This window comes from Saccostrea echinata, unplaced genomic scaffold, assembly GCF_033153115.1.
Source record: "Saccostrea echinata isolate AGI-Se365-2 ecotype Australia unplaced genomic scaffold, CSIRO_AGI_Sech_v1 ptg000001l, whole genome shotgun sequence".
Classification (NCBI taxonomy): Eukaryota; Metazoa; Mollusca; class Bivalvia; order Ostreida; family Ostreidae; genus Saccostrea; species Saccostrea echinata.
The window spans coordinates 10,756,389-10,780,000 of NW_026889750.1; the positions used below are offsets into that span (position 1 = coordinate 10,756,389).

At 33.5% G+C, this 23,612-nt stretch overlaps 3 protein-coding genes and 1 long non-coding RNA gene across 4 annotated transcripts in view; 2 read left to right on the forward strand and 2 right to left on the reverse strand.

Moving 5' to 3' along the window:
- The window catches only part of LOC133185180 (zinc phosphodiesterase ELAC protein 1-like), a 295,055-nt gene that overhangs the window by 34,306 nt on the left and 237,137 nt on the right, over positions 1–23,612 (forward strand). The gene's annotated exons all lie outside the window — the stretch shown is intronic.
- On the forward strand, positions 1,034–13,851 carry LOC133185140 (uncharacterized). The gene is made up of 12 exons (XM_061320202.1): positions 1,034–1,169; positions 5,530–6,654; positions 6,991–7,617; positions 9,027–9,278; positions 10,191–10,601; positions 10,707–10,901; positions 11,007–11,213; positions 11,358–11,555; positions 11,700–12,055; positions 12,155–12,245; positions 12,357–12,436; positions 13,207–13,851. Exons 2-12 carry the CDS (start codon positions 5,532–5,534, stop codon positions 13,252–13,254), a joined length of 3,588 nt encoding a protein of 1,195 aa, XP_061176186.1. The 5' UTR covers positions 1,034–1,169; positions 5,530–5,531; the 3' UTR covers positions 13,255–13,851.
- LOC133187642 (uncharacterized) lies at positions 15,773–17,756 on the reverse strand. Its single transcript, XR_009721219.1, has 2 exons — positions 16,783–17,756; positions 15,773–16,743 (listed from the first exon to the last, which is right to left on the reverse strand). It is a non-coding gene; the product is annotated as an uncharacterized LOC133187642 (long non-coding RNA).
- The window catches only part of LOC133187715 (transmembrane protein 101-like), a 16,157-nt gene continuing 11,444 nt past the window's right edge, over positions 18,900–23,612 (reverse strand). Inside the window, exons 2-3 of the mRNA XM_061323150.1 lie at positions 20,704–20,884; positions 18,900–19,549 (exon numbers count right to left, since the gene is read on the reverse strand). Coding sequence (XP_061179134.1) covers positions 19,088–19,549; positions 20,704–20,884 — 643 coding nt within the window. The 3' untranslated portion in view covers positions 18,900–19,087. The remainder of the gene's footprint in view (positions 19,550–20,703; positions 20,885–23,612) is intronic.

The following is a 23,612-nucleotide window of genomic DNA, read 5'->3' on the forward strand; positions in this document are numbered from 1 at the left end:
GATAAATTATGTACATGTAAGTTTTTCCCCCAATGGTTGTGATGAGGTTACGAAAATGTACAATTCTGGGGAGGGTAAGGGATTATTGTGATAACAAAGCAAGATATTAACATAAAAGAAAAATCCTGTTTTGTAGTTGTAATCACCGTGACTTTGGAGTCACGGCCCATAACAGTCTGAGACTTTGATGCACGCCTGATTCTTTAAATAATTTAGTGCAGTTTAATGCGACAAAAGACTGTGAAGCAAATTGCAGTCAACCTGAAGTCAACCTTTATGTCAATCAGGTGTCTCGGCTGTGAAGAAGTTTAAAAAGGAAATATTGTATTTGTTTGAGTCAGCTGAAAACCAATGTAGTTATGTATTAATTCAAAAACCATTTACGGAATATTTAAGGTAGAATTATCTTATTTTAATCTATAACGATGACTGATCGTATAATATCGTTAGCTTATGCAATTATCTTATTCAAAAATGTGACAAAGGCAAATGGATCGCGGACAAAATATTATTAGATCGGTATGAATTTTAAGTTAAAATAAATAAAAATGGTACACGTAGATAACATGACTGGAGTTCATTCATTTGAATTTGAGACAAAATCAAATCGGTTTTTTCTTCAGTTTTGACGGACGTATCTTTGGTAACATAGAAATGTAAGTTTAAAGAGGTTTTAAAAAATCAAAATGGTTACAGATTTTGCGAAAACAAACCCTTTCAAGTTTTAAAATTGTGAAAATTAAAGATAAATTCTGTATTTCAAATAAATTCCAAATTAATATTCTTGTATAAAAGTATACATGTGAAAATTAATTACCAGTTAAACGTTCATTGGATGTCATGCAAATTTCTTTGATTATCATAATTAAAACACGTAAATTCTAGAGCAAATAAAAAAGCTCTTATCCACGTTGTACTTTGTTAATATTTTTCAAAAGATGTGTTTTCCCCTTTTACCTCACCTGTTCTGACTAGGTAAGACGTAGGCAGTGACGGATTAATAAAATCTTGGGCGGCCTATGAAGGCTCGCCAGAGCTCTTTCCCGTTTCTGTTGTGTTTAAGGTGTTTGCCCTCGGAGGTGCTGGGTCATGGTGCTCGCTCCTCAATTTTATTTGTAAATTGGATTTTGGATTTCAAAATCTTCAAAACATTTGCAGATATCTATTAGGTGAGTACGATTGTACTAATTTGCAGTTTAGTTTTTGCTGTACAATTATCATTGTTCCTTTTAGTTTGCATCAGAAAGATAGTTTGTCATTTGACTTAATATATTATTTTCAAAATTAAAGGTTTTGAAATAAAAATAGAAATTTGTTGAAATTCACCCAGAAAACAAAATAAGATTCTGATATTCGTTTTTATATATAAAAAAGACCAAAGATTTTATCTTTAAGAATTGAGATGTCATATTAAGTAAGATCAGATATTTGCTTTATCTTCATGTTGACTGGGGTCGGTATATTATTTAAAAAAATATTCATTTGTGATCAATGCTCTTAATGATAATCGAGGTGTAGGAAGTTTGAATCACAAAAATATCTCTAAAGGCAAATACAAACATAGTTTTGTTTTTTGTTTTTTTTTTAAATCAGAGATTCAGAATTGACTACCTTTTCTTTTACCATGTACTGTTCAGTTTTACTATGATTGAAAATATTATGTTATTAAGAATTGAATCATATAAATTAAAAAAATAATTGCCAAGTTCTTAGATGTTATTTTTCATTCTCATTTACATTGTTTTCAAAAATGCATATTGATATTATCAAAGAATTTTTATAATATACTTATAAAGGACACCTGTTAGACTTGTGGATTAAAATTAAAACTAAGGCTCAATCCCCTCCCCCCTCCAATGAATAAATAAAAAAAAAAAACAAAAAAGACAAAACTGTATGTATATACTGTCTGTGTATATTATATATACCAGTAGACTGTGATTATTTAGCCAAGAGATGACAGAACAATCCAGCACAACAGTTTAGAAGTGCATCGTCTAGATATTTTTTGATAACCACCCAATTACACCCCCCCCCCCTTTTAGGGTGTTTTAATTATAGAATTGGATTCTATATTAACATTTTGTCCAATAAAACTTAAGTCGATGTGCACATCTAAGTTATATATCATTGGTCACTTCATCTGAGCCACGGTGAATAGAAAGGTAAAAAGACAATGCGCTTTTCTAATTTCAATATTCTGCTCGTGAAGTTTATTTGAAATGTTACAAATTACCTCCGAGATTTGTTTGTAAATGAAGTACAGGTATTAAAAGATGTACGTGTGTAGCATGAAAATTACATATTTCTCTCATTTTATGCATTACATATACCTTCAACAGTCATAGGGTATTAAAAAAAAAGATATACATTTCATATCCTGTGATCAATTACGAAGGTCACGTCTCTCCATCGTTTACAAAAAATTTCATTAAAGACTTATTTCAGGAAGTTAAGTGATGTGGGTTTGCATTTTTTTTTTAACCTTTGATATTATATTGATTAAATCAAATCTATCAATATGAATGAATTGACTTAATTTGAGTTAAGAAATCATCGATTTTGCAAAACAATTACAAAATTGTTAATAGTAACCTCCATTTTCGTAGTAAATACATGTTTACTTTTATAGTTGAGGACATGGCCCACACACACACATAACAGCATTTTGTATGTTATAAGCTGAAAAAAGACATAAAAAAATCACATTCTTTAAAAGTAAATGTATTGATTTTTGAAAATTGCAAGCTAATTTAAAGATGGCGCACATTAGTTGTTATAATTATTCACTTAAATTATTTTATTACGGGAGTAATTGTCTAAATAATTTATTCCAAGTTTAAAAAAAACTTTTACGACGTCGTAGTAAAAATATTCATTTCAATAAATCTATCATCTACTAATGATATTCTAGTATTTTTATGTGGTCTGTGGACTGATTAAAGAGTTTTTGAATTGGTCTTCTCCACTTGTTTCAATTATGACTAAAATATATTCAATCAATGATCGTCAGTTCGGTTTTAAAGGCTAATCTGTAAAAAGATCATGATCAGGAATTCGCTTTATTGATTTGAATAATTTGCAAGTTTGAGGTCTGTTAGCGCGAATTTACATTGTACTTGTTCATACTTTAGTTTTGTAAATACTGTATCAATCTAATTTATACAAAGGTCACACGGAGCTAATGAGGTTTTCGTTCATTTGAATACGGGTGAAAATAGCAGAAATCTATACTTATAAATTAATAAATTTTGCAAATAAACTCCGAAACGGGTGCACCAGAGTTCTTACTTACTCCTTTAACAATACACCAGATACAAGCTGATGTCCGTAAACTATATTTAGATTTCACTCGCATAGTAAGTATCGTACATTAAATTAAAAGTCTACTTTCATTTTCTATAAACAGCCATGAAATAGCTAAAACGTGAGTACGGTGGCGTTTCCGGTTGGCGGATCTAAGTTACTGGCAATTTTTAATGAAACTGACAACAAGCAATCGTTTATTTATTACAGAAAACGTCATCACTGAATTATTCAATCAAAACTCGATTTTAAATTATATAAAAGAAATAAGTTGTGATAACCGATTAAAAAGGGAAATGTGCAAAATATTTTCGTCATTCACCGATCTTTATATTGACGGAAGCTTCTAGAACATCATATAGCATCGAGCCCGATGTTAAGAAAAAAACGAGGCGATTATAGCTACATGACCATAAAAAAAGCTTTTGTGTAAATAGTCATAATTGAAATAATGGTAAATCACTGATAACACTATAAGTTGTGAATATAATTATATATCGAAAGACTATTACATATACATGTATGTAGTAGGTTTTCCTAATAAATTTATCGGTAAAAATTGTATATATTCCTTACTGAGAGCATCGTGGCAACGAACCCGAAGTACAATTTGTACTTCGTAATAAGCTTGCTTACATGAAAAGAGAAAATTAATGAATAAGGTATTGTTCAAATACAATTAAAGATGTAATATTTTTTGAGGGGGGGGGGGGGGCAGAGAGAGAGAGAGGCCAGAAAATATCATTAAAAAAAAAAAAAAATCGGAGAGGGCTACATTATTGCAGCTTAGTCTTTTCTATCAAATACTCAGCCTATTCATAGGGCGTTAAAAGCTAATTTTTACACAGGTACTTGGTTTATAAATATGTATGTACCTTATTGATAGGTAAAAAAAATAAGTACCTGTGATACCCCCCCCCCCAATCATTTATTAGTAAAATGTGCATATTCGTTGCTTTTATCCTTGACGGAAATGAAATAAGAGCATCTGAAGTAAAATATCCATAACATAGTATAACAGGTTTCACAATAAACGTCAATTAATGAAATTGCTATTTTTCAAGTTACAAAAAAAACAAAAAAAAATTAATAAAATAAAACAAACACAAAAACGAGGGTTGGGGGGGTTGGGGGGTTGGTTGGATAGGTAAATCTACTTCATGCGGGATTTGAACTAAGTATTTGTTCCTGCTATAAGCCTGTAGGCTGTCAGTAGAGAACTACAATATATTTTCTGTCGGTAGTGGTATAAATTCAATTCCCCGCGCTTGCGCGGGATTTCATCTAGTGTAGAATAAAATTTTATCAAAATGTATTAAGTTAGTTTTCATTTACATATCTGTGAAGATGAACACATTTCGGCATATTGGAATGTCAACAACAAAATAATTTATGAGTATGATAATTAACAATAAGACAATTTATTTCTTTTTCTATCAATCATGAAGTAATTAACGCTTATATCAAGATCTTCAAACACACAGAAGTATATATAATATATACGACGTTGTTGATTTTTTGATGCACGCAGGTCAGTGACGGCGAAATTCCGTTTGACAGCTCTGCGCCGCTAAATACCTTGTACAAGTTCTAAAGAATCATCAAAGTGTGAAAATTTTTGCTAAGAATTTTGACCAAATAACGCTGCATTTAGAAATAGCGATATCCAGGCGAAAACATGTTTACAAACAAATAAAATGCATTCAAAGAAGGTGCTAAATTTGATATTTGAATGACTTTATCATCGTAAGACATTCACAATTTAATAATAATCAAGAAAGGTTTAGATCAAAATCCATGTCTAAAAAAAATATACAATCTAACTTGAAGAACTCCAAATGTTTAATTCTCTCACTTTAACACCTTTTGAATTTTTAACTCTCCTAATTACCTATCTTTTATTACAGAGTAACTTATTTACACGTATATAGACATAGGTTGAAAGCCTTTAGCAAAATGAGCCAGATGTTGTTTAAACTGAACGGATATCACGTGACACAAAAGTGCACCAATCATACAGTCACATTGACATCAACGCGTCAATCAATTTTGACTTTTGGCCTCTAATTTACATGTTTTCATGCAAAAATTATAAAGATATTAATCAATGTGTTTTCTTTTCATTCCACAGAGTACTTTGATGCGATCGTAAAGAACAATGCGTTTAATGTTGAGAAAAGTTTTCATAGCCAGGTTTTAAAGTAGTTCTGTGTTTTATTTCAGATATGGCAAAAATGGGATTATGGAAGAATAGTTTCAAAGTTGGATTTCTCTTTGTAATGTGTTGTGGTGTTGTGTATAGTGACTCCGAAGATGATACAGGTACTACATCCGATAATAGTGACTCGGGGATAACACTCGCAACGACAGTATCATATTCTGCTGGTGAACATACTCCACCTCCACAACCTATAGAGGACACATATTATAAAGAGGAGGATGATAATATGAATTTATTTGGAGGGTTTTTGACTGAACTGTATGAGAAAGAAAATGTTGCAAAAGTAGACGACGGGCAAATCACTTCGGTTCCCTCAACCGGCAAAGTTACAGCCGAAAGCACAGGACATAACGCTGTTCAGGAGCCTAACTTCGTGCCTGATGTGTATATGTATGATTCAGAAGAAGAAGACGATTTGGATACGCATGGAGGAGAATTTAACATTCTTGAAAAAATAAGTGAACAGTCCTCGAAAAGAGGAAGTGGTTCAGATGGATCCAGTAGTGCGTCGAGTGAAGAATCCTCATCTAGTGAAAATAATGCAGGTGGAAGCGATGGTGATTTGAACGGAAAATCAGACAGTATGTTAAGTTCAAGTGGAGTGGCTCGCGATTCTTACGATGGATCAACAGGTTCAGATAGTTCAAGTAGTGAATCTAAAGGTGGAAATGATGTTAACCGTGTATCTGGAGAGTTAGAAGGTGATGAGAAATCCAACAATGGCTTCCGTCTTGCAGCTCCTTCTGGAGACAGCAGCGACGATTCTTCCAATGAAGATTCAGGAGAAGGGAGCTCTAAGACCAAAAATTGCAAATGTAAGGAGAAAGGAGGAGATGGAGAAAACAATTCTGGATCTAGCGAAAATGGATATGGATCTAACAGTGGTGGTTCAGGTAGTAGTGACTCAGGCAGTAGTGGATCTTTCAGTGGAAATACAGATGAAGATTTGTCACGTGGTGGAAGAGTCGGAGACCAAGGTGACTCTAGTAGTGAAGAGAGCTACTATGATTCTTCCTACAGCGAAGAGCACAGTAGTAGTGAAAGTGTTGAAGAACCCGAAAACCCCATAGATAGCCCTAATTCTCCAGACTCCCCTAAACAAGGACGCGATAACGGCCTTAATAAAGGTATATGTAAATTGTGTTCTTCTAAAATTAATATACCCAGATGTTCACCTGTTCGTTAATGTTAATACATTTAGAAAGAAAAATACATTTTAAACATATCATTTTCTTCATGAATATAAGTACTTCTTGCGCTAAATGAGAAATTTTAGATCAATCTTTGCATTTGATTTCTAGTAGAGAATGATATATGATGTATGATTGGTGACAGCTTTATATATCTTTCAACGGTTCTACAATTTATGATGGTGGTAGTTTTAGCATGGTTTGCATAAGACAAATAAGCTGGGACATGATTATGCCTGTTCTTTCTTTATTGCATGTACACCTTTCTTTCAGAACGAAAAGACTACGGTACTTCCATTCATCGTCTTTTCCAACATAACACCAACACTCTCGTAAAAGTAGTGAATAGATATTCCTCTGATACTCCATCTGGTCCTCAGGGAAATGATCTTTCTCGAAACTTCTACCCTCGCATATCAACTCATGAATCAAAGTCTAGGCCTCCAATAGCATCTTATATTGTCCCAATGTCCACCACACCACCTCCAGTTAGCGGTGGGCCACCTAGCATCACAGAAATCACACGGAAAGTGCATATACGGGAGTATCTTGAGCCACCTGTTATCCGTGATTACAATCTGACCCCTAAAACCTCGTTCTGGTTGCCACCGGATGTCGCTAAACCTCCAGAATGGCAGGATCAGAAAGAATGGATAAATATCAAAATTGACTTGGAGAAGCCTGCTCACTGGATAGAGGATCCCAACTCTAATGGAAGCATTCCTCGTTGGAACATCCCGTATATTCCTCCCGATTGGTTCAAAAAACAAAACGAAAAGCTCACCACCCAGCTTCATTTCGAACTAACAACACCTGGTCCCAATATGGTTCACTGGTCACCGAAGCCAAATGAAAATGATAGGACGACACATGTCCCAGAATACTTAGCCAGGAAACGAGGTATATACCGATATGCATTGATTTCCAATAATGTCTGTATTTAATTTGTAGGAAGACGTTTCATCCGAGCGATAAACAGATATAGACGATGCAATATGAAAAATACATTCGGTAAACGTTTAAAAGCGCACGAAAGCATGATTGCATGGTTTGTTTTTCATTTTGCATTCTGCATGTTTGGCCAATTAAGGCAATGGTTTTGAAAAACTTTGAGATAAGGAAAAAATTGGTATTTAAATACAATGAGCTGTCGCTTTAGCACCACTTCATGCATGCAAATGATTTGACCATTTGAAAAAAAAAGAGTTAAGTTGTTAAGGGACGTCAATGTTAGTCTAAAACAGTATAACGATTTCTTTTTCTTTCTTCCGTTTTATATATTACTTCATAATTTGACGATTACTTAAACTCTTTTTATCTTATTTAATAATTCTTAAGAAGGAAAAGAAACTGTTTGAAGAAAAAATACACTAGTAGTATTTTAAATCGACAAAAATAGCCCAAAATAACAGTATCTACATGTATTCCAATTTTCTACAGCAATTCAAAAAGTAGACGTACAACGAAGATAAACATATGCAATGTACCTGCAATTTAAAGAGAAAACAAAAAATATACTGATAATTAATTAGCATTAATTTGCAAATAAGGTTAATTTACTACAAATAAATTCAAAACAATTAATAAAGTTTTAGAATTTGTCGGTGGTTGGTAGATTGCCTATTTAGTACCAGAAAGACAAGCGACAAGTTATCCCTTTAGAAACTTTTTGCTTAAATGGCAATTTAGTGGATTGTTTTTAGACATGTTTATGATATGATAAAGGCAATTATGCATTCTCTTATACAATTTTTACACAGATATTTAGAATTAATAAATTGTGTGGTTTATAATTACAGTGTTTACTTAATTTCAAATAAACATCTAGTCATATTATTGCTTTATGCAATAATACAGCATTAAGAATACTTTGTTTTCAAATATTAAAACAATAAAACACATACATGTGTTCTACGTTTTAAAAATTGTTTTACTTTTACTTCGGCGAACTTCGTTTCTTCGTGTGAACATGCACTTATCTTGATCATACACCACTGAAATTTAACGAACAGTCCTTATGATATAATAGTGCCGTATGAATTTCTTGAACTTGAAGTGTTTAAGGTGATTGATTAGAAAACTTTTTTATGCTGTGTGTTAAACTCTAAAGCCACTCAAAAAGTTCAATTACATGAAAAAGACTTAACTGTCACTTTAAAAGCAAATTGATTAGAACGACAAAGTATTTTCACATATATTTTCTCTCAAAAGAATTAATTAAGCAGTTATTGAAGTTTGACGCATATCATTATTTAGACTTGTTATCATTAAAAATGGATTTTAAAAAAACAGATTTATTTCATTGACAGTTTGCGACAGGAAATTTGACATCGTGTTGGCGATAGACGGTACAGGCAACGAAAAAGACTTTGGATATTTGAAGGGAGCTCTAGTGCAGCTCCTGGACCGGCTTATCATGGGAGAGAATAAGGTGCAGGTTGGAGTGGTGTTACTGGGTAATAACGACGCTCTACAGATACCCGTCAGTGGAGACCGCTCAGAACTAGAGGACAGAATAGCTCGATTAGGTTTACCCGAAGATAGCAATAGATATGATATTGGTACGCATTAAAAGGAACTATGGTTTCTTGTATTTTTTACTCCCCCCCCCCCCTCCCCTCGAGGGCATTAAATTTCATTCGTCTGTGTCTGTATTTTACCAAAAATTAACCTTGGTAATAACTTTTAAATGAAAGAAGATAAAGCATTCATATTTCACATGTGCATTACCTGTGACCAGAGAACTTTCAGAATATACTATGAATTTTTACCTTAAGACCTTGACCTTGAAGTTTTAATTACTTTAAAAAAATAATTTGGCATTAACTTTTGAATGAGAGAAGGTAGGGTATTCATGTTCACATATGCATTAACTGTGTCAAGATCTTTCCGATTGCACTATGGTCTTTGACTTCATGACTTTGAACTTTAACCTCCTATTTAAGAAATTTTACCTTGGTTTTAGCTTTTGCACCTGAAGAGATAGGGCTTTCATATTTTCCATGTGCATTGTCTGTGACGAGACGATTTTACTATGATTTTTGACGTCATGACCTTAAAGTTTCAAAACGTTTAACCTTGGCCATAACTTTTTCACCAAGAGTCATGACTATCCTATTTCCATATGTTCATTACTTGTCAGAAGTCCTTTCTAATTGCACTTTGATGATTGACCTCATTGCCTTGACCTTGAAGTTTAATTATCAAAAAAAGCTTTAACCTTGGTGTCGTAACTTTGCACTAGATCATATTACTTCAAAAATATGAAAAAATAATAATAATAATATGGTGGACAAACAAGACAGTTGAAATATCTTTATATCAGTGCTTCAACCAATATGACCCTGAAAACGGGGGACCGCAAATCTCTGAATTAGCTAGTTTGAACTAGATTGAAGTATAAAAAGAGCCTGAAATTAGAAAATGCATGTGATAATTAAATTAACACTTTTCTACTGGTATGTCTTTTATAGCGTTGAAATCTGCTGGAGAACTTGTTGAGACACAAGGCAGGAAAGGTGTCTCTAAAGTAATAATCATGATTGTCAATGATAAATCCCGATACGACTATTACACCCAAATGGAAGCAGCGCGTCTTCACAGAAGGGGAATCTCCGTGTTTACCGTTGGGGTTGGATACAATACAAATGAAGAAGAGTTGAAACTCATATCCTCTAGTGAGAACGAGATTATCCGAGTGAAGAATTACGTCCACCTTGTCTACCTGATGACTGGATATGTCCAGCTGTTCTGTAACGTGGAGGACAATTACCTTCCTCCACCAACCCTAGCTCCACCTCAACAAACTGTAACACCGAAAGGCAATGTAATCACTAAACTGACTACAGACGTTAATTCAGAACCAACTCCTAGGGAAGCAAAGAGTAAGATTGCAGTTTTCAGAGATCTTGTATTTGTAACGAAATTTTGAGCCATCGTGCTCTTCATGAGTCCTGAAATATAATTTTTGATTTAATATTATCTTCCAGTACTCTGTGAGGGTTGTAAAATGACCAATGGCGCTGGATTCAACAGTCATCCCAATGAATGTAACTTGTTTGTCCACTGTTATTATGGAGAACTTGGTCGTCTTAGAGCAATGATACAAAGGTGCCCATTTGGACAATTTTGGAATCAAACTATTCTGTCTTGTCAGTATTCAGAAAGATCTTATTGTCCTGTGGGTAAGTCTTTTCCCTTCAAATGAAAGGCATTTAAAATTGTAACATATCTACGATTATCATCAAAAATATATAACAAAATGTTTAAAATTCTGTATTGTTATATAGATCGCTGCAGTTATGTCAGGGAGAAGGAGTATGAGGAACCAGAAAACTGTCGCGCCTTCTGGGAGTGTTCGAATGGCTATTCCATAGGAAGATGTTGTAGATTTGGATTTCATTACGTAAAAGGGGAGGGTTGTGTCAGGGATGTTGATAGGACCTGTCGTAAAAGCTGTCCATTGAATTCACCAGTGGAACTGAATTCTTATAACAGTAAGTACATGTACACATATGAAGTCGTTTAGCTACTGAATATAATACATTCTAAATGTCATACTTTTAGTTATTTGTGAAAATTATGTTCTAAAATCAATTAAACTTTACAAAAAATGAAATAACACCATTTTTGTCTTTAAGCACCTACAAGGCCAGTTTGTGACAAAATTCCAATCGCTAACGATAGACAGAATTTCAAGCAGCTAATGATAGGGATAGGATATGTCACAATGCCCTGTCCAGAAGGAACGCAATATAACGAAAGAAAGTGCACATGCGCAGTAATAGAACCCGGTTATCCGACCTTTAAGGCGACTAACGTCCAGAAACCTGTTGCTGGTGAGTTACAATTTAATATAAAGTTGAAGTAGAACATCTCTGTTACAGTATTTGGGAGAATTCAGTGACGGTTTGTTTGAAAAATTCAAATGATAATGTAAGTGTATTTTCCTAAAAATATTTTACGAAATATTTACTTGACAGGCTGCACACCCGAGGTGAAATTAAACTTCAATAATGGTGTCACCGATGCATCTGGAAAATGGACTTATATTAGCAATGAAAATGTAGATGTTCAAGATGGAATGGCAGTCTTCAATGGAAAAAGTCGATTGCTTATTCCTAGGTTCACAAATGTTGACTTCGGCAAAACCTTAGTCATACGCCTTCGTTACAAGGAACTGGAAAAATTAGAGTTTAACGAGTCACAAGCTTTAATTAACAATGGAGACTGTGGCGATGTTGGGTCCATTCAAGTATTTACAAAGCGTAATTCCGTTGGATACACGGTGAAAACAACAAGACAACCCGGTCACGTTGCATTACAACTCCATAAACCAGTAAATATACCTTATTATACAGTACCTGATGTGATCCACCTATCAAAATCATATATTAATTTTTTATTGGCATAAAAAAATTTTTTTCCTTCTTTCTAGCATTCAGAGTGGAAAGACGTTGAATATATTGTGTCTGACGGAAAACTTGAAGGTGTATTAAATGGAGCACACGCCTCAAAGAGTTCACTTGGTGCGTACATCCAATTATTAATCAATTTCATTTCAAATCTTAATTTCAAATGATATTTAAAGTAAGGGCTTGTACTGAAATAAACCAATGAATTAAAATATTAAACTATAGGTGCTGTGGAGTCAAGACAGTGTGCTCTACAGGTCGGTTTTGGGCCGGGTCATAGAAATTTTAGAGGTCACCTTTCTATGGTAAGTAAAATGAGTAAATAAGCAAATTAATGGTTGATCTTAAATGATTTAAAAAATATTATTATTGCTTCATGAAAGATTTCATCTTTATTATGTATAAAATGAAACAATTTTTTTTAATAAATTTGTCTCCACCTTCTATATGGAACAATTATAGTCATTTATCATAAGTAATTGTCTTAAAAGTGCACTAGACACACAAGCGTAGATAATAACTTTGTGAGAATAGTAGACCAAATTATTGTCCACGTCGAGAGTTTTTCTTCGCTTTGTCACGGCCTATTTTTGGTCTGTTATTCTGACACACATATTGCATTCATTTATTTGGGGGGATCTCAGTCGATGGTGATTTTATGGACGCATCGAACAAAAGTTATGTATGATATTTGACACCATTGTCAATCAAGTAGAACCTTTCCGACGTGTTTTTCCGATTCACCAATCAACCATGCAAATCGATAAAAGACTAAATCTCACAAACAACTTATGTCTGCAATAATTATAAATAAATCACTGTATTAATTATACATAACTCATGTACAAATCAGGGGCACATTAGATTTACAAATAATATTTCCTCTAATTTTATCAGAAGGACAAAGTAAAAAAAAAATGTGTATTAAGAATAATAACCTGAAGAAAATTCAAATAAATGATATAACTGTGTAATAAAGCCTTGTATTAAATTTAATAGCATGCTTGAGTATTATATACATGTGTTAAATATGTATGTAGTATATGAATTAAATTATTCGCTCTTTTAATTTCAGTTGGAAATCTACCTATGCAAACCAGAAAAAGCGATGAAGTATTCTTGATAGCTCTTCGTCCTTTACATGATTAGAAATCCAGGTTTTAAAGGAGAACAAACTATATACAAAGTATTAGTATGACAAGACACATTAAAAAAATTATCACGAGATTATTTCATTCAAAGTGCTTCTGGATTCCTACTTTTCAAATGAAATCCTTACTCACTTTGAACATGCCTTTTCGAACACGCAGACCACAATCTGATTGGTTTTATATATACCCAATACGCAGCTGTGTTTAACTGTGCATATTTTGTACTGTATTTTCTGTGTATATATATACCTCATATGTGTAACAAATAACATACTTGTATATATTACATCCATCATATTATCATGATTTGATCGTTATAAATCAGGGATATAACAAAGCAAAATTAATAGTGATAACATTCGATTTCGTATAACGTCAAGTGTATATTACACAGTAGAGAAGCACTGATCATTCTGTTCACTGTGTGAGATCTTTACTGTCACATGAGTATGATGATGCATTAAATTAACATTGTATTGTGATGTTGTGGTTGTGTACAAACCATGCTCATTCTTAGAAAAAGTTGTTTTTGTCTCATATTTTATATAAAATATTCTATCAAAATCTCACATCACTTCTCTTTTTCATATTCAAGTAATGTACATGTATTTTTGCAAGCCATATGTTTTTATTTTTAATATGAAGACCCAAACTATCATAAGGGTTCTTTCTGGAAGATTTCTCAAAACACTACATGTATTATTACACATACCCGAAACTCAGTAGTGAACAAGATTCAGGATTCATCATATGAGAAATATGATGGAGCAGCCTAACCGATCTCTTTAATCTGGGTCAAAGTTGAGAAAAACGTAGGTCAGGTGCAGAATCCGATTCATGTATCAGGCGGAGCACCCATATATTTAGTTTAAATATAATCACACGGTATACCATTTCTGATAGAAACAAGCTGAAAAGCTGCATTTAACAAGATATTGGAATACGTGGAGCATAAAAGTACTTATTTATACCATTCGACGTATGAATACCTCAAATAAGCATTTATAGTTGCATCTCGAGATGTCTGGTAAGCTGTGAACTGACTGAAATCTGTCCTTAATCAAAGTGACTGGAGCATGAAATGTTGGACAGATGCAATATCCGAAGCATTGACTTAGTATTGAAAGGTCATGTGTAATATTAGTTAGAAAGTCACCTAAGTATACTCCAGAACGGTCGTAATAAGAATGACTTTAACTTTATACATAACGAACAGTCAGGCAGATAACTAAAAACAGCATGATGATTCCTGGACTACCTGATACTGAAGTTAAAAATTAATACATGCAATCATTTTCAGCGTCGGATCGAAAATTAATAAAGGATATTTCAATATTAAATCTCAATATGGAAAACCAATTGTTGAAATTCCTTACGATCTTGACTGCAATTTAGAGTCTTCCGAAATTTTTTGCGACACAGCGTTAACACAATTGCAAAGGTCACTTTTTTACAGTGCCTTTGACAGTGTTTGTAAAAGTGGAATTTGTTACTATTAAAACTGTCAGTTCCAAGGGCTGTGTATTCTATAGGCTACATAACTCAAGTTACTCAACTATCGTCATCTTCAATGCACCAACAATGGGATCATTTGCTGCAGGTATAATTTATCATATCTATCAAGATCACTCAGCACCTACAGGTCAGGGAGAAAACCGTAATTTGAGGAGACGTCACTTCAAACAACTGATATTCTTGACTGACTAGGAAAGATACCTCATTGGATTTTTATTTTTTACAGTATATAATAGTTTAATGTTGATCAGATTGAACAGAATATTTTGAGGGAAAATATGCCGTTCGTATGACGTGGAATTGTCTTTTGAAAGATAAATAACAAAAGAAACAAAGTAAAATGCCTTGTCACAAAGTCATTTGACTAATTCTAAAGCAACAATATATTTTTCTCAAGAAAAGGGGGGGGGGGTTGGGGGGTTGGAGAGCAATGGTAAATGATGATGAATTATCAGGCATTCACAAATGTAATAAATAATAGTCCATCATCTTCAATATTCAAACTTCCTAGAAATCTATTTGCAGAAATCCCTACATCTCCTCAGTCCAAAGTGAGTTTTTTTATAATGTTACACTAATGGTTTTAAACTGGTTTTTCTGACCAAGTTTTGTTTATACTTGGTAACCTACAAGTGACAATATGATTTATTTTTACATTACAAGAACGGAATACCCAGTAGTGTTGTCTTTACTTTCAGCACAAATTCCCTAATGAATATGACATAAGCGACCCTACTTTTGTATAAATTAATCACTGTCATGTTAAAGCAATGCATATTGTCTTTAATTTGTGCAGTGTTATATTTTTACACATGTTTTTTCAAAAATTAATGTCATATTTCTGCATCTTTCTCTTTTTATATGGTTGACATGTTATTTGCATATATTAGCAGGATCTAAAAAATCTCTTTTAAGGCTTGTCGGCATTATTTCTGACAAACTCATCAAGAATCATGTTCAAATTTAATCAACACATTTCAGGAATTCAACAACTTTAATACTGAGTAGATGATAAAAACTTCATAAAAGTCGTCAGTGTTTCACATCTCATATTTTGTCAAAAGAATTACTTAACATGCAATGGCATAATTTTACAACATAATCCTGACACACACCCATTAAACTGTGCAAAATCTACATTCATAAATGAAAATGGATAAACAAAAAAGGACAGAAAATATTGCGTAATTGAGCAAGGTTTGATTATCACATATGCATATATTCTCTTTTCATGTATGTAATTCTCAAATCCACTTTCCATACAGGGTTCTCGAGAAAGTTTAGTAATGAAGCCATGAATAATAGGGCTAAAAGAGTGCTATGGGAGAGGTAATCACAGTCATCAAACATTCTTTATTTTACCTTTGAAATCACAGATTATTTACAATATAGTTAACATATTATAGAAGTTAAAATTTACAAAATATCATTGTATGTATGATTCTAAGCTTTCTTTAGTCTGTGTTAAAACGTTGACTTTTTCAGCTACATTAAATGTAGTCTGTGTTCAGATAGTTGACTTTCTAACCTATAAGTTAGTGTGTGTTCAGATAGTGGACTTTCTAACCTAAAGTTGGACTGTGTTCAGATAGTGGACTTTCTAACCTGAAGTTGAACTGTGTTCAGATAGTTGACTTTCTAACCTAAAGTTGGACTGTGTTCAGATAGTGGACTTTCTAACCTAAAGTTAATCTGTGTTCAAATAATGGACTTTCTAACCTAAAGTTGAACTGTGTTCAGATAGTGGACTTCCTAACCTAAGGTTAGTCTGTGTTCAAATAGTGGACTTTCTAACCTAAAGTTAATCTGTGTTCAGATAGTGGACTTCTAACCTAAGGTAAGTCTGTGTTCAAATAGTGGACTTACTAATCTAAAATTAATCTGTGTTCAAATAGTGGCCTTTCTAACCTAAAGTTGGACTGTGTTCAGATAGTGGGCTTTCTAACCTATAGTTATGTGTGTGTTTAGATAGTGGACTTTTTAACCTAAAGTTAATCTGTGTTCAAATAGTGGACTTTCTAACCTAAAGTTGGACTGTGTTCAGATAGTGGGCTTTCTAACCTAAAGTTGGACTGTGTTCAGATAGTGAGCTTTCTAACCTAAAGTTAGTGTGTGTTCAGATAGTGACTTTCTAACCTTAAGTTAGTTTGTGTTCAGATAGTGGACTTTCTAAAGTAAATTGAGTCAGTCTGTGTTCAGGTACATGTAGTTAGTTGGTGTTCATATATTTGACTTCTAAGGTTTAATTAGTCTGTGTTCAGATAGTTGAATTTCTAAGTTTTATTCATTCTGTGTTCAAGATAGTTGACTTTCTAAGCTTTTAGTTAGTCTGTGTTTATATAGTTGACTTTTCTAAGCTTTATTTAGTCTGTGTTCAATTAGTTGACTTTCTACGCTTTAGTTAGTCTGTGTTTAGGTAGTTGACATTCTAAGCTTTATTTAGTCTGTGTTCAAATAGTTGACTATAGTTAGTCTGTGTTCAGATAGTTGACTTTAGTCTGTGTTCAGTTAGCTGACTTTCTAAGATTTATTTAGTCTTTGTTCAGATAGTTGACTTTCAAGACACACTCTTGGATCATAAGCAATCTATGTACCAAGTATGAACTTCTAGTGATTCTCCATTACAAAATCCAAGTTATATAGCCCAGACAAGAATTTTATACTTTTTTCTACTAGTGACCTTGAACTTGCCCAAATGACTTTGGATCAAGGTCAAGACACACCCAAAGGACATAAGCAATCTCTGTACAAAGTATGAATTTTCAGTGATTCGCCATTACAAAGTTATAGTCCAGACAATACTGCATGGACATATGGCCAAAATGATTCCTATATACCCCCAAACTTTGTTTGGTGGGGTATAATTATATTCATTGCAACGTAAAGTGTGGAATTTGTACATGGCTATATACCTTTAAGTGTATATTATCATGATTATAGAAAGTTCTTCCTTCAGGATTAAACATAAGATATATATTTGAAAAAATGACTTCAATAAAAGTGAAAACACTTTAAAACACATATCATATACTTAATTTTAGTGAAGTGTAAAAAGCCATATATTTCATAATGCTGAAAAAGTAAAGTATGTACAACAAATTTAGTTCAGGTAGGCCTTAAATTCCATTATGAGTAAATTTACTATCTAACATATCCAAGAGGAGGATATTTAGGAATTTGCAGTAAGAGTTAATGGAGATTACTTAGCTTTCCAATTAGATTTCCCACTTTTAAATTTTTATCCCCTTGCAATTAAGTTTGTGCCTCCGTGTGTGTGTGTGTGTGGGTGGGTGGGTGTGTGCACAATGGAAGTTACACAAGTAATAATTTATATCGGGATCGATATACTCTTTTGCGAGGAGATGCTACATTTTTGGTGCCCCTGTAAACTTTTTTTCAGAAACAAAAAAAAATTGGGTCTTCATTGTTGTATTTCTGAAGACCTCATGAAAATTCATACAAGTTAATATATTAATCATGATATTCATTCATGTCAACCATCTTAATATATGAGTTCATAATAAACCACACAAGGGCCATCAGAATTCACATCTCACAATTTGTTCAAACATTAATTACAGATAAAAGTTAAATATGACACAGATTTCTCCCCAAAATAAAAACACACCCATTTAATTAACTTGTATCTAACATTCCACACCTGGTAAATTCCTGGATCTTTGACATTGAGCTTATTACTGAAATGTTCAATTTGTCCTCTTTTGTGCAATGCAGCAATTATCATTTTACCAGAGTATTCCCTGAGGTACATGTTTGTAGTCACAAATAATAATTATCATGAAATATTGAACAAAAAAACTAAGGCAAAAACTTTCAAAGCATATCATTTATGTATGAACATAGTAATGAAAGTACAAGTATTTGATACAGTTAAGAATTATTTTTCATACTTCTATCAATCTCATAATATGTTTACTAATCAACATTGCATTTCATGACTGTGTTTCATCTGTAAACATTAAGACCATGTTACCCAAACTGCACTTTTCAAGTTTCCTTTTCTCTTATTATTATCAAAGGTTATTTGATTATTACTTGTAAAACTCAACATCACTATCTCAAATTTCTCCTGACATAAATATGATGAAGGATCGTGACCTTTATTCTACAATAGCTGTTTTACTGTGAGGTGGGTAAAGATCAATACAATAATTGGCACAATAGGCAAAGATACATATGTACATGTATTTCAAAGGAATAATGAGATTATTTCAATCTTGGGCAACAATAAAAATATATTTAATTAAAACCTAACTACACCAGTGCAAATTAATCCATTTTAATTCGATTGTCCACTCGCACCACAATCATTGCAAACCCGAGCAAAATACACAGATCGTCTATGATCAGTCTCACTTGATTCCAGAATAACATGCCCTTTGTTTCCACCCAAAAATTGATGTCGCAGTCCACAAAGATTGTCAAAATTCCAAACACACATATCACTGTTATGGACATGTCTCTCAGGAAATGACCAGAGAAAAAACTAATGGCACCAGCAGCCAGAGCCAGTGTGATAAAATACCTAGTCCAGTCCCCCCCTGGAATATGTGAGAGGAAGGCTCGTCTATCCTCCGTGCTGTTGTTGAGGATGTACACATAAGCCATGAGGAATATGCCAACAACTGTTTCTCCTAGCTTCTGTAGTTGTTTTGATGGTAAGTTTTCAAAGAGGGATGAAAATAGAAGGAACATTCCTACACAACCAATGTGACGAGATGCTATTCTTATCTAAATTAATATGAAAAAAAAAACATATAAATTAATATAAAATACATAAAACTGTGAGATAATATCTATTTGTGATATTTAAACATGACCCAAAATTTCACATAATATACCCCATAAAAAATCAATACTAACAGCTTGTCAATCAAGAAATAAAAGGTCTTGGTTTGATTGACACACCAGCCACCCATGCTTTCTGAAAATCTTAATTTTTCTGTTTTCATAAAGCAATTATGTAAAACTTCTTTTATAAAGGTCCATAAACTTGTCAGCCTCTTTAAATACTTACATGTACAAAAAAGTTATGTGCAATATGTCGGATGACAAGCACAATTGCTGTTGAAGAAGATTAAAAAATACAGTTGAACTTTGATATCTCGAATACATTATATGATATGTTGAAGACTCTCAGAAGTCCCAACTACTCTTTCTTTATGTACTTTAACCTCATTATCTTGAATCGTCAGTATATATCTCAAAGTTTTTTCTTGGTACCATTGATTTCCAGATAACAAAGTTTTATGGAATATCCTTTTGATAAATTAATGGCTTTATGTACCCATGACATTGCTAAGAGCACAGATTAAACCAGACTCATACCTCAGTACATGTAACTGTATACATAGTAAAATGAGTTGGACTTTAGAAAATAAATCATATCAAAAGTACCCAAATTGATAATCTTGAATTTATACTGAACCTTTCAGGCACAGATCCAGGAATTGAAGTTGGGGGGGGGGGGGGGGGGGGCACAAAAAGTAGGCAAGGAGTCTGGGGGCTGCCTTGAGGCCTTGAGGCCCCCAGTGGGTCCAGGCTGAAGCCCTGGTGGGGGCCCAGGGGGCAAAGCCCCCTGAAGTTCCTGGATTCTAGAGATTTTGTGGGGTAAAAATGAGGTGTACCGAGTGAACATTTTTACATTTTCTTGACGAAACTATGATTTATGCTTTAACAATTTTAGGGGGGGGGGGGGGGTGCGCCAGGTGCACCCCCATCCACACCCCTTAAATCTGCCACTGCCATTTAATGCAAAATTATATTTACTTGCTCCTAGAGATAATTTAGCTATTTTTTTAACTGACATATAAAACAAAGAAAGACAACTATAACTTATCTCCACACATTAATACACACACAAAAAAAATATTTTTTTGACTCACCTTTTGCCACTGGGTGTAGCCAACCTGTGGGTTTGTAAACATGATGTACACCAGGTAAAGTATTTGTCCACAATACACAAGGGACACTTCCTTACATTTATATCTAAAGGAAAGCAGAAATCCACAAGCCACAAATATACCAATGTGTGTGTAGATCACTTTGGGAGGAATTGGTGGATAGCTGTGAAAAAAAAATAATTTTTAAAATTGTATCCATGGTGACTTTTCTTTCCTTCAAACTTTAATAGTGACATTTAAGATTCATTTATCTGATTATATATGACAATTTTATTCATTCATCAATGTACACGTAGAGCAAATAAATTGAGAAACTCCTTCTTTTGAAACTCCTTGATAGTAATTCCCTTGGTCTTATATCAGATATGATAATGTACAGATGTATATGTATATGCATGCTTGTGATGGATATAAAACAATCGAACATTTATTCTAACATATATAAATTCATGAATGAACTGTTGTTCAAGAGTATTTGCATATATTTCAGCAATATAAAATAACAAGAGGCCCATGGGCCACAACGCTCACCTGAATAACTTTGGCCCTGCTGTTCTTCACCAGACGATCTTTTTGTAATACCTATTGTGGCCCCACCCTACCCACGGGGGTCATGATTTTAACAATTTAAAATCTACATTACCACAGGATGTTTCCATATAAGTTTCAGCTTTACTGGCCAAGTGGTTCTTGAGGAGAAAATTTTTCCTATATATTTCAATGTAAAACTTGGATTCCCTATTGTGGCCCCGCCCTACCCCCAGGGGTCATGATTTGAATAATTTAGAATTTACACTGCCCAAGGATGCTTCTACAAAAGTCTTAGCTTTTCTGACCAAGGGGTTCTTGAGAAGAAGATTTTTTTTTTCTATATATTTCAATATAAAAATTGGATCCCCCCGGGGGTCATGATTTTAACAAATTAGAATCTACACTACCAAAGGATGCTTCCACATAAGTTTCAGCTTTTCTGGCCCAGTGGTTCTTGAGAAGAAGATTTTTAAAGATTTTTTCTATATATTTCAATGTAAAACTTGGATTCCCTATTGTGGCCCTGCCCTTCCCCCGAAGGTCATGATTTTAACAATGTAGAATCTACACTACCCCAGGATGCTTCCACATAAATTTCAGCTTTTCTGGCCCAGTGGTTCTTGAGAAGATTTTTAAAGATTTTTTTCAATATATTTCAATGTAAAATTTGGATTCCCTATCGTGGCCCCGCCCTTCCCCCGGGGGTCATGATTTTAAAAATTTAGAATCTACACTACCCAAGGATGCTTCCACATAAGTTTCAGTTTTTCTGGCCCGGTGGTTCTTGAGAAGAAGATTTTTAAAGATTTTTTCTATATATTTCAATGTAAAAATTGGATTCCCTATTGTGGCCCCGTCCTTCCCCCGGTGGTCATGATTTTAACAATTTAAAATCTACACTACCCAAGGATGCTTCCACATAAGTTTCAATTTTTCTGGCCCAGTGGTTCTTGAGAAGAAGATTTTTTAATGACCCCACCCTATTTTTGTCTTTTCTTGATTATCTCCCCTTGTAAGGGGGTTTGGCCCTTTATTTTAACAATTTAAATTCCCCTTCACCCAAGGATGCTTTGTACCAAATTTGGTTAATGGCCCAGTGGTTCTTGAGAAAAAGTTGAAAATGTGAAAAGTTTACAGATGGACGGATGGACAACGGGTGATCAGAAAAGCTCACTTGAGCTTTCAGCTCAGGTGAGCTGAAAATGAAAAAATTCATTTTGCAAGTGGTGCTTCTCATGAAATTCGTCACCTATATTAATGCCTTAAGAAAATATATTATTTATTTCTCCTACACAGGGCATACAAGTATATAAAATTTTTGTACACATGGTACTATTGTCCATACAACTGTAGTGATTTAGATTTTTATTTCATAGCCATCATTTCGTAAATAATATTTAACAAGTATTTGCTGATATTTCAGTCAGATTATTCTATTTATCATTTGTTTTCAGTTGTTACTTACGTAAAACCCCTTTATTATGTGTCTGTTATAAGTTAGGACATGTGTTGACATTCCACATGTTTTACTTTTTAAACAGGAAGTGTCATCCATGTTGGCAGTCTTTCTGTAGTACTTTTGATAGCTGTGTTCTGATTGGTTAACTTAGCTTTAGGATCCTTGATAGTCATTGGTTTTTTATTTTGGACCTTGCTAGGGTATTTAAACCCGTGTTCGAGCAGTTTACTTCACTTGGTTAGGGATAAGCCTCATGGCTCATTATCTCTGATTTTATGCCAACCTCAAGGTACACGGCATTATAGGTTTCATTTAGCACGTGCTGAGCGAGCACTTTATGATAGGTTAGATGTAGGTTTTTATAGAATAAAGTTATATGATAGGTTAGGATGTAGGTTATTTAAAGTAAATTAAGTTTCCCTTTCCAAGTCCTGCCTGGTCTAGGGATATGTAGATAACAGGTTTATTTTCTAGAACCACTATTTATTATTTATTTTGGGTGTTGTTTATTTTCTGGGTCAGTTATTTTTAGAACCTAGAATTAGCATTGATATTTTCAGTTCAACTCTAGAGTGTTGATAGTAGTCATATTGGGTGATGTAGCTCATTCCTTTTACACTTTTCTAATTCATTCATTTTATAGGATTTTTGACAACTTTCATAAGTATGGAAGCCCAGTAGGGACATAAATTATTTTTTCATAGTTTTTCCACATTCCTCCCATTTTCTATTACATTTTTCAATTACTTATTTATTTATTTATTGAGATTATTCATTGAGATTATTGTGAATCACCTACCAGATTAAATTACATTTTTGATAAAGCCCTATTGATCCTGTGCAAATTTCAAAGACTTTTCTGTTTGTTAAATTTTGATCATTATTTATTATTTGTTATCAT

Bases quoted from the DNA above. Each gene is read 5' to 3' on its own strand.
- LOC133185140 (XM_061320202.1), top strand. From the start codon at position 5,532: ATGGCAAAAATGGGATTATGGAAGAATAGTTTCAAAGTTGGATTTCTC. The intron at 7,618-9,026 runs GTATATACCGAT...TTTCATTGACAG, and splicing joins ATACTTAGCCAGGAAACGAG to TTTGCGACAGGAAATTTGAC. The intron at 10,602-10,706 runs GTAAGATTGCAG...ATTATCTTCCAG, and splicing joins AACTCCTAGGGAAGCAAAGA to TACTCTGTGAGGGTTGTAAA.